This window comes from Oncorhynchus masou, chromosome 17, assembly GCF_036934945.1.
Source record: "Oncorhynchus masou masou isolate Uvic2021 chromosome 17, UVic_Omas_1.1, whole genome shotgun sequence".
NCBI classification, from domain to species: Eukaryota; Metazoa; Chordata; class Actinopteri; order Salmoniformes; family Salmonidae; genus Oncorhynchus; species Oncorhynchus masou.
The window spans coordinates 43663814-43679507 of NC_088228.1; the positions used below are offsets into that span (position 1 = coordinate 43663814).

The following is a 15694-nucleotide window of genomic DNA, read 5'->3' on the forward strand; positions in this document are numbered from 1 at the left end:
GGTGCAGGTCTAGAGCAGGAGATGAGGAGAGGAAGCTACATATGAGTATTGAGATCAGATCGGTGCAGGTCTAGAGCAGGAGATGAGGAGAGGAAGCCACATATGAGTATTGAGATCAGATTGGTGCAGGTCTAGAGCAGGAGATGAGGAGAGGAAGCTACATATGAGTATTGAGATCAGATCGGTGCAGGTCTAGAGCAGGAGATGAGGAGAGGAAGCCACACATGAGTATTGAGATCTGTTTCACCTAAAGTCACCTACTGCTGTCTTCAGCACACCTGCATCACACGGCTCGCCCTATCAACAGTCCCCCATGGATACAACGTTCCCAAGGGGCCCCTAGTGACGTGTGGAAATGTTCGCAACCATGGAGGAATATTTACTTCTCTCTTGAGTGAAACTCAACAGCGACATAGTTAATAATAACTGCTCCTTCATGTGTCCTCAGGAAAAACAAGACCAAGCATCCTCCGGCCAATGGAGAGAAGGACTCCTCAGCAGACCTGGTGACTTATTTATATTAGCCTTTATACATCTGTTATTCTTTATCATCCCTTTACCGTCATTTGTTTTGGCCCATCCAATAAATTACCTAGTACTACCTTGAACAAGACACTGAGAACTCATTCCACCACCTGGGCATACATCTACTATATTATCCCCTCATTTATAGCAGCAGAAATGTCAAACATATCGACACTCTTACAAAAAACGGTGCTATCTAAACCCTAAAAGGGTTCTTTGGCTGTCCCTGTAGGATAACCCTTGAAGAACTCTTTTTGGTTCCATGTAGAACCCTTTCTATAGAGGCCCTTACAAGCATTTCGCTACACCCGCAATAACATCTGCTAAACATGTGTATCTGACCAATACAATTTGATTTGAAGGGTTCTACCTGGAACCAAAAAGGGTTCTACCCGGGAAACAAACTGGGTTCTCCTATGGGGTCAGCCGAAGAACGCTTTTGGAAGCCTTTTTCCTCAGAGTTCAGCACCACCCAGTGACTGTACATCAGACTGAGCAGTATATATGCTCTCTGTATAGGGTGCTCTCCATCAGCCCAAGAACAGCTCCATCAGTAAATCTGACACTAGGCTGCATGAGATCAACCGCTTGCCCCGCAACGGCAACAGTGAGTAACAATACCAATAGACTGCCAACAACTAGAAAACAACCGGTACATTGGTGAAATGGAAACCATGTAACAATGTCCTGATGATAAAAGTCTCCCTCCTCTCTGTCAAGGTGGGGGTAAGAACCGTCCTGCCAGTATGGACCTTCTCCTCCTCCACAGCCATCGCTCCACCTCTGACCTCCGCCCCCCCCTTGTCCGCCAGCTCCCCCAGATCCCCACCAGCCCCGAGGGGGAGGGAAACATCCAGAGGGGAGGAGAAGAGGGGGTCAGAGACCACACCTACACTGAGGTGGGGACCCGGAACTCACCCGTCCGCAGCTTTGACAATGGGCTGTATGAGAGTGTAGGGGTTAGAGAGGTTGACACGGTGCCCCCAGCTCCCCCACCCACATCAGCCAACACCCCAGCAACACCGAGGACCTCACAGAGCCCCAACGGGACCCGCACCGACGATGTCCTCAATGGGAACAGAAACAGGAATGGGAATGTGCGTATTTATGCTATGAAAGCAATGCAATAGAAGTGTTGACATCGCGTCATCATTGACTTTATATTGTGACCGCCGACCCGTAAAAATGTTAGCTGTTCATTTTGTTATTCTGCTTTTCTTTTATTGGCCCAATGGAAGTACCTTCCAACTGCGTGTTTGTGTGTCTGTATCCCTCAGGGAAATGCCAGAGGAGCTGTTAATGGTAGCAGCAGAGGAGGGAAGGGGCCCAACGGATCGGCCCTGCCCTCCCTGGCCCCCCAGGACTCCGTAACGGCAGAGTACGCCTCCATACGGAAGGTCAAGAAGGTAAACAGTGTTTTTACAATGGAGTCGTGGAACAGCATTATACTGTTTGAATTCGTACTCTAATGAAATACAATTGATTAAGGTGGACAAGGCAACCAAGAAGGAGAACGGGAATGCAGAGTCAGATGGCCAGTCAAGTGTGGGAGAGTCACCCTCTGCCCTGCCCCCTCCACTGCCCCGCAGCCAGGAGTTTCTACAGAAACAGCTGGGTCCATTCCACCTGCACGTCTTCCCTAATGTACGCCCCCTGTAGGACACTCATAGACAGAGACTCAGGATTGTTGTAATTCTTCACCAGCTTGTGTACACTGCCAACCCCACACTGTAAACGCCAATGCATTTTTTACTCAAATACTTCTAGTTAGTTGAACTCAAAGTCAATGAAAAGTCATTATTATTATTGTTAAGGTTTATGTGGTACTGACTCAAAACTAAACAGGGCAACCGTAAACATGTCGCCCCCCATGAATGATGCAGCGCCAATTGAGATATCATGATATTATTACGTGACACATTTCAGTTAAATACTACAAGTCTTGGACCAATCAATATAATTTTGTAAATGCCGGATCTCTATGGCATTCACCCACATTTTCGTCAAAATTGGGCGAGTGCTGTCTGAGATATTGCATGTGAAGAGCATACAAACGAAGACAGATCCACAGTCCATTCCACAAGAGAGAGAGAGCTATATACAGGTATATATATATATATACAGGTACCCGTATGAAATCAACGTGAAGGAGTATGAGGTATTTGAGGTACAGCTGAAGTTGGAAGTTCACATATACCTTGGCTAAATACATTTAAACTCAAGTTTTTCACAATTCCTGACATTTAATTCCTTGTCTTAGGTCAGTTAGGATCACCACTTTATTTTAAGAATGTGAAATGTCAGAATAATAGTCGAGAGAATAATTTATTTCAGCTGTTATTACTTTCATCACGTTCTCAGTGGGTCAGAAGTTTACATTCACTCAATTACTATTTGGTTGCATTGCCTTTAACCTTTAAATTTGTATTTGGTAGTTTAACTTGGGTCAAACGTTTTGGAAGGCCTTCCCAGAATAAGTTAGGTGAATTTTGGTCCATTCCTCCTGACAGAGCTGGTGTAACTGAGTCAGGTTTGTAGGCCTCCTTGCTCGTACACGCTTTTTCAGTTCTGCCCACAAATCTTCTATAGGATTGAGGTCAGGGCTTTGTGATGGCCACTCTAATACCTTGACCTTGTTGTCCTTAACCATTTTGTCAGCCGTAAGTCATTGTCCATTTGGAACCAAGCTTTAACTTCCTGACTGATGTCTTAAGATGTTGCTTCAATATATCCACATCATTTTCCACCCTCATGATGCCATCTATTTTGTGAAGTGCACCAGTCCCTCCTGCAGCAAAGCACCCCCACAACATGATGCTGCTACACCCGTGCTTCATGGTTGGGATGGTGTTCTTCATCTTGCAAGCCTCCCCCTTTTTATCCAAACATAATAATGGTCATTATGATCAAGCAGTTCTTTTTTTGGTTCATCAGACCAGAGGACATTTCTCAAAAAAGTAACATATATGTCCTCATGTGCAGTTGCAAACCGTAGTGCAAACCGTAGTGCAAACCGTAGTTTTTATGGCGGTTTTGGAGCAGTGGCTTCTTCCTTGCTGAGTGGCCTTTCAGGTTGTGTCGATATAGGACTCGTTTTATTCTGGATATAGATACTTTTGTACCTGTTTCCTCCAGCATCTTCAAAAGGTCCTTTGCTGTTGTTCTGGGATTGATTTTCACTTTTCGCACCAAAGTACGTTCATATCTAGGAGACAGATCACGTCTCCTTCCTGAGCAGTATGACGGCTGCATTGTCCCATGGTGTTTATACTTGCATGCTATTGTTTGTACAGGTGAATTTGGTACCTTCAGGCATTTGGAAATTGCTCCCAAGGATGAACCAGACTTGTGGATATCTACAATTTTATTTCTGAGGTCTTGGCTGATTTCTTTTTATTTTCACATGATGTCAAGCAAAATGGCACTGAGTTTGAAAGTAGGCCTTGAAATGCATCCACAGTACACCTCCAATTGACTCAAATGTTGTAAATTAGAAGCTTCTAAAGCCATGACATAATTTTCTGGAATATTCCAAGCTGTTCAAAGGCACAGTCAACTTAGTGTATGTAAACTTCTGACCCACTGGAATTGTGATACAGTGAATTATAAGTGAAATAATCTGTCTGTAAACAATTGTTGGAAAAATGACTTCTGTCATGCACAAAGTAGATGTCCTCACCGACTTTCCAAAACTATGAATGTGTGGAGTGGTTGAAAAATGAGTTTTAATGACTACAACCTCAGTGTATGTAAACTTCCGACTTCAACTGCTGATATGTGCACGAAGGTAGATAGATAATAATAAGAGTTAAAAAAGGCAACAGTAAACATGGTAGATAGGTAGATAGATAATAATAAGAGTTAAAAAAGGCAACAGTAAACATGTAGTAACCCACGAATGATGCAGCACCACCTTGGGCCAATCAATGTCATTTTGTTAATTGACGGATCTCTGTAGCATGACACATCGTTCACCCAAGTTTTGTCTACATCGGGCCAGTGGTGTCTGAGATATCGCGTGGGTTAGCTAGACTCATATACCTGAGCATGTGTGCCAAATTTCAGAGATTAAAAGAGACAAAATCGCCACCGTGTGGCCGGAATGAATTGTCTTGCACATGTTGAGTCTTGACAGCGTTTGCAACATGTGAACCAAATTTCAGAGATTAAAAGATAGAAAAATATGTGCCCATTAAATTGCCACCGTGTGGCCGGAATGAATTGTCTTGCACATGTTGAGTCTTGACAGCGTTTGCAACATGTGTACCAAATTGTGTTACCATATGAATATCCTTAACTGATTTACATGCATTTTTGAGCCAGACCACGCCCACGTGAATGTTTATTGGTCAATAGCGTCCATGTAGAGTTACGTACTAATCTCGACTATATTGGTTAGTGACAGGGACATGGTTGTTGAATTTATTCATTTTCAGTCCCTGTGGCCTTCAACAAGTGAGCTCCTAGGAAAATGTATCATTATTAAACTCTTTATGACAATACATTACATATCTCCTAAATTTTGAGGCTTAATCCTAATACAATGGCCAGAACTCATGGTTTACAGGCCACATTATGTCTATAAGTATGTTATTTATCTTTGTGTAGCATAACATTGATAAATCAGTCACTCATGCAAACTTTGCGATATTATAAACAATTACAAAGAATTAACCTGCAGTGGTGCATACTGGGAAAAAAGTGTATTTGTTGTCATAACTTAAAAAATAGAGTTGATTTAACTTCTCATTTAGTTCTGAGTCGGTATCACATACACATTTGAAGTAATAATGACTTTGTGTTTATTTTACTAGACGTGTTTGAGTTACATTTGCCTTTGGGTTTACGGTGTTCATGCTGTGTGGCAGAAATTTGAACCTGTCAGTTCCTTCATTTACCCACCAGAGGGAGCTACTCCTTCTGCTCAGTGCTCTGTGTTTGATGTCAGAGGAAGAGTAGATCTGTAACGCTCCGGGTTGAAGTCCCCCCTTAAACACAGGTCTACGATCAGATCACACTCACCTCAATACTAATCTTAACCATTGAAACTGATCTGAGATCAGTGTGTAGGGAGCAATTCGAGCCTGATCTTTATCACTATTTCCAGCCCAGTGTGCTCTACTGACCTTACCTGTCCACATGAATAGAAGGTCAGATACCATAACTCATTATGTGCCCTGGGTCTGATATAATTTTGTAACCAGATGGAAATAGTGTGTATAGTGTGGGCAGCACTGAAAGAGGGTAATGGAGGGACAATGATAAAGATCAAACTTTCCTGTGTGTTTGGCAGTCCTACCTGTATTCTCTTACTATGTGTGTCTGTGTGTGTGTTTGGCAGTCCTACCTGTTTTCTCTTACTGTGTGTGTCTGTGTGTGTGTTTGGCAGTCCTACCTGTTTTCTCTTAATGTGTGTGTCTGTGTGTGTGTTTGGCAGTCCTACCTGTTTTCTCTTACTGTGTGTGTCTGTGTCTGTGTTTGGCAGTCCTACCTGTTTTCTCTTAATGTGTGTGTCTGTGTGTGTGTTTGGCAGTCCTACCTGTTTTCTCTTACTGTGTGTGTCTGTGTGTGTGTTTGGCAGTCCTACCTGTTTTCTCTTACTGTGTGTGTCTGTGTGTGTGTTTGGCAGTCCTACCTGTTTTCTCTTACTGTGTGTGTCTGTGTGTGTGTTTGGCAGTCCTACCTGTTTTCTCTTACTGTGTGTGTCTGTGTGTGTGTTTGGCAGTCCTACCTGTTTTCTCTTAGTGTGTGTGTTTGGCAGTCCTACTTGTTTTCTCTTACTGTGTGTGTCTGTGTGTGTGTTTGGCAGTCCTACCTGTTTTCTCTTACTGTGTGTGTCTGTGTGTGTGTTTGGCAGTCCTACCTGTTTTCTCTTACTATGTGTGTCTGTGTGTGTGTTTGGCAGTCCTACCTGTTTTCTCTTACTATGTGTGTCTGTGTGTGTGTTTGGCAGTCCTACCTGTTTTCTCTTACTGTGTGTGTCTGTGTGTGTGTTTGGCAGTCCTACCTGTTTTCTCTTACTGTGTGTGTCTGTGTGTGTGTTTGGCAGTCCTACCTGTTTTCTCTTACTGTGTGTGTCTGTGTGTGTGTTTGGCAGTCCTACCTGTTTTCTCTTAGTGTGTGTGTTTGGCAGTCCTACTTGTTTTCTCTTACTGTGTGTGTCTGTGTGTGTGTTTGGCAGTCCTACCTGTTTTCTCTTACTGTGTGTGTCTGTGTGTGTGTTTGGCAGTCCTACCTGTTTTCTCTTACTATGTGTGTCTGTGTGTGTGTTTGGCAGTCCTACCTGTTTTCTCTTACTATGTGTGTCTGTGTGTGTGTTTGGCAGTCCTACCTGTTTTCTCTTACTGTGTGTGTCTGTGTGTGTGTTTGGCAGTCCTACCTGTTTTCTCTTACTGTGTGTGTCTGTGTGTGTGTGTTTGGCAGTCCTACCTGTTTTCTCTTACTATTTGTGTCTGTGTGTGTGTTTGGCAGTCCTACCTGTTTTCTCTTACTGTGTGTGTCTGTGTGTGTGTTTGGCAGTCCTACCTGTTTTCTCTTACTGTGTGTGTCTGTGTGTGTGTTTGGCAGTCCTACCTGTTTTCTCTTACTGTGTGTGTCTGTGTGTGTGTTTGGCAGTCCTACCTGTTTTCTCTTACTGTGTGTGTCTGTGTGTGTGTTTGGCAGTCCTACCTGTTTTCTCTTAGTGTGCGTGTTTTGCAGTCCTACTTGTTTTCTCTTACTGTGTGTGTCTGTGTGTGTGTTTGGCAGTCCTACCTGTTTTCTCTTACTGTGTGTGTCTGTGTGTGTGTTTGGCAGTCCTACCTGTTTTCTCTTAATGTGTGTGCGCGCATTTTGTGCCTGTCTGTGTTTGTGCCTGTGTGTGTGTGTGCGTGTGTGTGTGTGCGCGTGTGTGTGTGTGTTTGTCTGCGTGTGTGCGCATGCTCACGCGCATTTGCACAGCACAAACAGGGTGATTGTAATCTGCTTGGTCACAGGTTTGGTAGATTGACAGAGCTGTGTAAAGTATTTTATTTATTTTTATTTAACCTTTATTTAACTAGTCAATTCAAACTTCTTAAGGATAGGGGGCAGTATTTTCACATCCAGATGAAAAGCGTGCCCAAAGTAAACTGCCTGCTACTCAGGCCCAGAAGCTATGGATATGCATATATTAATAGATTTGGATGGAAAACACTCTGAAGTTTCTAAAACTGTTTGAATGATGTCTATGAGTATAACAGAACTTATTTGGCAAGTGAAACCCCTTGGACAAACCATCCAGGAATATTGATTTTTGAGGTCACTTTCTTTTCAATGGGATTGCAATGAGAATCTAGAATTGTAAGGCAGTTGCTTGCAGTTCCTATCGCTTCCACTAGATGTCAACAGTCTTTAGAAATTGGTTGATGTTTTTCCTTTGTGTAATGAAGAAGTAGGGTCGGGTGAAGTGTACTCTTTGTTAGAGGCGCGCGACCTGAAAGCATGCTCCACTTTGTTTTCGTCCGGTATTGAACACAGTTTATCCCGTCTTAAATTTGATAGATTATTTACGTAAAAAAATACCTAAAGTTGTATTTGGAAAGTTGTTTGGAACAAGTTTACAGGTAACTTTGCGCGAGTTGGAACCGGTATTTTTCTGGATCAAACGCGCCAAATAAATTGACATTTTGTATATATAACAACGGAATTTATCGAACAAAAGGACTGTTTGTGATGTTTATGGGACATATTGGAGTGCCAATAAAAGAAGATCTTCAAAGGTAAGGCATTAATTATATTGTTATTCCTTTTGTGTCGCGCCCGGCGGGTTGAAATATGAATGTCATGTATTTGTTTGGTGGGGTGCTCTCCTCAGATAATCGCATGGTTTGCTTTCGCCGTAAAGCCTTTTTGGAATCTGACACGTTGGCTGGATTACAAGTGTAGCTTTAATTTGGTGTATTGCATGTGTGATTTCATGAAACTTGAATATTTTATAATATATTTATAGTCATTTAATTTGAATTTGGCGCTCACCGGATTTTGTCAAATCGATCCCGTTAACGGAATTTGATCACTAAGAAGATTTAATTAAGAACAAATTGTTATTTACAATGACAGCCTACCAAAGGCCTCCTGCGGGGACAAGGGCTGGGATTAAAAAAAAACACATATCACGACAAGAGACACCACAACACTACATAAAGAGAGACCTAAGACAACAACATAGCATGGCAGCAACACATGACAACACAGCATGGTAGGAACACAACATGACAACAACATGGTAGCATCACAACATGGGAGCAGCACAACACATGGCACAGACAAAGGCAAGAAGGTAGAGACAACAATACGTCACGCGAAGCAGCCACAACTGTCAGTAAGAGTGTCCATGGTTGAGTCTTTGAATGAAGAGATTGAGATAAAACTATCCAGTTTGAGTGTTTTTTGTGGATCATTCCATTCGCTAGCTGCAGCGAGCTGAAAAGACGAGCAACCCACGGATGTGTGTGCTTTGGGGACCTTTAACAGAATATTACTGGCAGAACGGGTGCTGTATGTGGAGTAGGTATCAGTAGGTATCTCAGATAGGGGGTAGTGAGGCCTAAGAGGGTTTTATAAATAAGCATCAACCAGTGGGTCTTGCGACGGGTATACAGAGATGACCAGTTTACAGAGGAGTATAGAGTGCAGTGATGTGTCCTATAAGAAGCATTGGTGGCCAATCTGATTGTCGAATGGTAAAGAACATCAAGCCACTCGAGAGCACCCTTTCCTGCCGATCTATAAATTACATCTCCGTAATCTAGCATGGGTAGGATGGTCATCTGAATCAGGGTTAGTTTGGCAGCTGCGGTGAAAGAGGAGTGATTACGATAGAGGAAACCAAGTCTAGATTTAACCTTAGCCTGCAGCTTTGATAAGTGCTGAGAGAAACAGAAACAGAAGGAAGAAGGCACTGACAGAGATGGTCGCCTCGCTTCGCGTTCTTAGGAAACTATGGAAACTATGCAGTATTTTGTTTCTTTATCTATTATTTCTAACTTTGTTACCCCAGGTAATCTTAAGTGTAATTAAATACATACATACATACATACATCCCGCGCTCAGGTCTGTTCAACGCTGGTCCGACCAATCTGATTCAAGACTGCTTTGATCACGTGGACTGGGATATGTTCCGCATTGCGTCCAACAACAACATTGACGAATATGCTGATTCGGTGAGCGAGTTCATTAGAAAGTGCATCGGCGATGCTATACCCACAGCAACGATAAAAAAAATTCCCAAACCAGAAACCGTGGATTGATGGCAGCATTCGCGCGAAACTGAAAGCGCGAACCACTGCTTTAAATCATGGCAAGGTGACCGGAAACATGACCGAATACAAACAGTGTAGCTATTCCCTCCTCAAGGCAATCAAACAAGCTAAGTGTCAGTATAGAGACAAAGTAGAGTCGCAATTCAACGGCTCAGACACAAGAGGTATGTTGCAGGGTCTACAGTCAATCACGGATTACAAAAAGAAAACCAGCCCCGTCGCGGACCAGGATGTCTTGCACCCAGACAAATTAAACAACTTCTTTGTGCGCTTTGAGGACTATACAAAGACTGTGGGCTCTCGTTCTCCGTGGCCAATGTGAGTAAAACATTTGAACGCGTTAACCCTCGCAAGGCTGCCGGCCTAGATATGCTTCAAGATGGCCAGCATGGTTCCTGTTCCCAAGAAAGCTAAGGTAACTTAACGAAATGACTATCGCCCCGTAGTACTCACTTCTGTCATCAATAAGGGCTTTGAGAGACTAGACCCACTACAATTTACTTACCACCCCAATAGGTCCACAGACGATGAAATCGCCATCACACTGCCCTATCCCATCTGGACAAGAAGGAATACCTATGTAAGAATGCTGTTCATTGACTACAGCTAAGCATTTAACACCATGGTACCTTCTAAACTCATCATTAAGCTTGAGACCCTGGGTCTCCACTCCACCCTGTGCAACTGGGTCCTGGACTTTCTGATGGGCCGCCCCCAGGTGGTGAAGGTAGGAAACAACATCTCCACCCCGCTGATCCTCAACACTCGGGCCCCACAAGGGTGCGTTCTGAGCCCCCTCCAGTACTCCCTGTTCACCCATGACTGCATGGCCATGCACGCCTCCAACTCAATCATCAAGTTTGCCGATGACACTACAGTGCCAGGCTTGATTACCAACAACGATGAGACGGCCTACAGGGAGGAGGTGAGGGCCCTCAGAATATGGTGTCAGGAAAATAACCTCTCACTCAACGTCAACAAAACAAAGGAGATGATCGTGGACTTCAGGAAGCAGGATTTGTGTGTATAAGGTAGTTGTTGTCAATTTTTTGGATTACTTGTTAGATATTACGCCACTGTCAGGACTAGAAGCACAAGCATTTCGCTACACTTTCATTAACATCTGCTAACCATGTGTATGTGACTAATAAAATGTGATTTGATTTGATTGATTTGAGAAGACCAGTGTACCTTCTAGCCCTAGTCCCAAGTACTTGTATGAGGTGACTACCTCAAGCTCTAAACCCTCAGAGGGAGTGATCACACCGGTGGGGAGAGGGACATTCCTCTTACCAAACCACATGACCTTTGTTTTGGAGGTGTTCAGAACACGGTTAAGGGCAGAGAAAGCTTGTTGAACACTCAGAAAGCTTTGTTGTAGAGCATTTAACACAAAATCCAGGAGGGGGCCAGCTGAGTATAAGACTGTATCATCTGCATATAAATGGATAGAGAGAGCTTCCTGCTGCCTGAGCTGTGTTGTTGATGTAAATTGAGAAGAGCGTGGGGCCTAGGTTCGAGCCTTGGGGTAAACCCTTGGTGACAGCAGATGTTCTGGCTTTACACACTGCACTCTTTGAGAGAGGTAGTTAGCAAACCAGGCCAAAGGCCCTTCAGAGACACGAATACTCCTTAGCCGGCCCACAAGAATGGAATGGTCTACCGTATCAAAAGCTTTGGCCAAGTCAACAACAATAGCATCACAACATTTCTTAGAATAAAGGGCAATTGTGACATCATTTAAGACTTTTAAGGTTGCAGTGACACATCATAACCTGAGCAGAAACCAGACTGCATACAAGAAAGCCAGTCAGTTAATTTTTGACATGTTTTTCCACCACTTTTGATAAACAGGGCAAAATAGAGAGAGGCCTATAACAGTTCGGATCAGCTTGATCTCCTCCTTTAAATAAAGGACGAACAGTGGCTACCTTCCAAGCAATGGGAACCTCCCCAGAGAGGAGAGACAGGTTAGAAAGGTCAGAGAGAGGCTTGATGATGATAGGGGCAGCAACCTTAAAGAAGAAAGGGTCTAAACCATCTGACCCAGATGTTTTTTGGGGGTCAAGTTTAAGGAGCTCCTTTAGCACCTTGGACTAAGTAAACAATGTTTTCTTTGCAGTGGGTGTGTGTCTGTGTTGTATATGCTCTACTTATTTTCTACTGTATGTATGTGTTTGAGTACACTGTATTTTAACAGAATGTGTATAATAGTGTGTGTTTGTGAATATATGTGGATGTGAGCATATGCACTATTTGTGTGAATTAAATACAACTGTGTGTGTGTGTGTGTGTGTGTGTGTGTGTGTGTGTGTGTGTGTGTGTGTGTGTGTGTATGTGTCATGTCACCCAGAGGGGTATCCTAAGAAAAAGGTTTAAGGAGTTAGCGAAGTAACTTTGGTCAACTCTAAATTTAACCTATCATACAAAAGGGGCTCACCGTTAAGCCAGGTAAATTTCCTTCAGAACTCTTCTGCTCCAGGGCAGGCTAACTCAGGGCTAACTGAACTGAATGAAATGTCTGAGCCATGAGTTGAAGACCAATGAAATCAGATTCCCTCCCTCTTGCAAAGATTGCATTACCACCCCCTTCATCTGAGGAAGACAACTGATTAAATATTTTATTGATTTTTTATATATATTTTTTTTTCAATTGCAATGTTAAAATACTGTAAATCATATTACACATTTAGTAATGACAAAATGCATTTTAAACTTCACACAATGTAACACTTTTGTATGACTTAATGAAATAATATATAGATGGGAGTGAGGAGAATTTGTGCATTGATAAGCACACCAAAGACGGCATTAACGATGAGTAATAAAATAGAGACGGAACTTCTAAAATAATATTTCGCACCATAGTCTGCTGAATTTGAAAGATATATTTTCTTTCATTTTGATTTAGGCACGAATGAAACTGTGTCACTGACCCGCCCATGGATTGATGTTTCAGCGTCATCTCAATAAAGTTCTGCATTCGACGAGCCATGTGTGACATGCTTGTGCAGTTCCAAGCCTGCTAGAGTTAGCGGAAGGAGGACAGGCAATATCCACCATCGTAGTACAGACGAAGCCTGACCTGGAATGTGAAGCTTACTGAAGCTGGCTAGCTTTAGAAAACGTTGAGTAGATCTAGCTTGCTTCGTAGGTTACCCCTCAGGGCTACAGGCCCCCGACCCCCCAAAAATGTAAACATTTAATTTTATTTTCATTATTTTTTTAGGAACTCGAGGTCTCAACTTACTGCTAAGAGTTAGAATAGTAGAATCAACAAGGTGCAACTTCTAAATTTGGTAAAGCGTCAGTAGTTTTTCTCTTGTAATGTCAGTCACTGACAGTCACTCAATTAGACCATGTCACCTAAAGATGTTTTAGCTGGCTAGACTAATTTACCAATTATCTACACCTTGTAGTAATCATTACCGGCACTGACCTCCAGGGGGCCCCCAATGATTTTGTTGGTCACTCTCCCTCAGATATCACATGAGCATGGCATAAGTCATGGGACATTTTAGAATTAGCTTTCAAATTGCAAAATGTTCTCTCGGCCCCATGGACAAATGAATAGAATTGCATGAAATTAGTTTTAAAAACTGCAAAATGTTCTGTCCTCCTCAAGGCAAAATGTGTAGAATTGCAGGAAATTTGCTTTGAAACGGCAAAATGTTCTGTCCGCCCCAAGGCAAAATGTTCTGTCCGCCCCAAGGCAAAATGTTCTGTCCGCCCCAAGGCTAAATGTTCTGTCTGCCCCAAGGCTAAATGTTCTGTCTGCCCTAAGGCTAAATGTTCTGTCTGCCCCAAGGCTAAATGTTCTGTCCGCCCCAAGGCACAATGAGTAGAATTGCAGGAAATAACTCTCCGCTGTCAAGAGGGGGACCACTACATCTTTTTACCGCGAGGGGGGGGCACCAAACTAGGAATGGGCATTTTGAAATGATTTCACTATTTAAATAATATCAATAATAAAGAATTGTGAAATTGAAATGGGCACTTTCTCGAGCGAGACAGAGAGTCGGTGCGCTGCACTCTGCTTGTTTCAGCAGAAGGGTGGAGGAATGTTGAGAGAGGAGCAGTGGCCGGTGTGTGTGACAGTCTATGTTTGGCGTGGAGGGAAAGAGAGAGAGGGAAAATAGCCATACCGATTCACACTAGTTGGTAGCAACAAGTTTGTCTGTCATACCATCTGATATTGCCTGTATTGACTGCATTCAAGCGTTGTAAAGAAGCTAGCTAGCTACAGTAGCCAGCTAAGTAAGCCAGCTGGCTAGCTAAAGTAGCAAGGCTAATTGAGTCTATTTTGCTGCACTTCCTGTCCTTGTCTACAACAACTGTAATGAAACAACAGCCTTCCTGTTGGCTGATCATTGTAGCCTCATTGAGCCAACTGAACTCCAGAATGTTGATTACATTTTGCATCAGTTAGAAATCTCCCACTTCAGATGCCACACATGGAGCCTCTAACTGTTGCGCTGCTTTGATTGCCTGACAATAACAAAAAGCTACACGTGTGGAAAGTGTATCAGCTACCAGTGTGTCTTTTGTATGGGGTGCACTCATAAAAACTGTCATTAAAATGTTGAATGTATCCATGTAGGCTCTGTCATATAAGTAATTTTATACTCTCCCAAGCAATCTAATACTAACGTCCATTTGGATATTTAAATATTCAAATAAACGTGCCCATACCCCTGACCAAATCTCTCTTAGGGTCTCCATAAACTAGGGCCGCCCCTGGTGTCATGCTCTCAGCTTCTCTAGTGTGTCCTTGAGAGAGAGCTTGTTTTGTCTGTTTAGTATGTGTGTTTTAGAGAAAGCGTTGTCTCTTGTTTGTAGTTGAATGACAGGGCAGAATGTTGATTTCCGCCTAAATAGATATACCCAACCGTAATTATTTTTCATGAGATAGCCATAAACAATAAATGGTAATGTTGCATAGTTTTAGAAAGATCTGTAAGTCAGCAATTAGAATGAGCACACCTCAGCAATTGTTTAACCAGATAGGTGAGGTGTCCTCATTCTGATAGGTGAGGTGTCCTCATTCTGATTGTTGAGGTGTCCTCATTCTGATTGCTGAGGTGTCCTCATTCTGATTGCTGAGGTGTCCTCATTCTGATTGCTGAGGTGTCCCCATTCTGATTGTTGAGGTGCCCTCATTCTGATTGCTGAGGTGTCCTCATTCTGATTGCTGAGGTGTCCTCATTCTGATTGCTGAGGTGTCCTCATTCTGATTGCTGAGGTGTCCTCATTCTGATTGCTGAGGTGTCCTCATTCTGATTGTTGAGGTGTCCTCATTCTGATAGGTGAGGTGTCCTCATTCTGATTGCTGAGGTGTCCTCATTCTGATTGCTGAGGTGTCCTCATTCTGATTGCTGAGGTGTCCTCATTCTGATTGCTGAGGTGTCCTCATTCTGATTGCTGAGGTGTCCTCATTCTGATTGTTGAGGTGTCCTCATTCTGATTGTTGAGGTGTCCTCATTCTGATTGCTGAGGTGTCCTCATTCTGATTGCTGAGGTGTCCTCATTCTGATAGGTGAGGTGTCCTCATTCTGATTGTTGAGGTGCCCTCATTCTGATTGCTGAGGTGTCCTCATTCTGATAGGTGAGGTGTCCTCATTCTGATTGCTGAGGTGTCCTCATTCTGATTGCTGAGGTGTCCTCATTCTGATAGGTGAGGTGTCCTCATTCTGATTGTTGAGGTGTCCCCATTCTGATTGTTGAGGTGTCCTCATTCTGATTGCTGAGGTGTCCTCATTCTGATTGCTGAGGTGTCCTCACTCTGATTGTTGAGGTGTCCTCATTCTGATTGCTGAGGTGCCCTCATTCTGATTGCTGAGGTGCCCTCATTCTGATTGCTGAGGTGTCCTCATTCTGATTGCTGAGGT

At 43.2% G+C, this 15694-nt stretch overlaps 1 protein-coding gene across 1 annotated transcript in view; it reads left to right on the forward strand.

Annotated features, from left to right (window-relative positions):
- LOC135558282 (uncharacterized) overlaps positions 1-15694 on the forward strand; it is a 70264-nt gene that overhangs the window by 3399 nt on the left and 51171 nt on the right. The window contains exons 2-7 of the mRNA XM_064991998.1: positions 449-506; positions 1045-1132; positions 1246-1622; positions 1803-1931; positions 2014-2169; positions 10609-10731. Coding sequence (XP_064848070.1) covers positions 449-506; positions 1045-1132; positions 1246-1622; positions 1803-1931; positions 2014-2169; positions 10609-10731 — 931 coding nt within the window. The remainder of the gene's footprint in view (positions 1-448; positions 507-1044; positions 1133-1245; positions 1623-1802; positions 1932-2013; positions 2170-10608; positions 10732-15694) is intronic.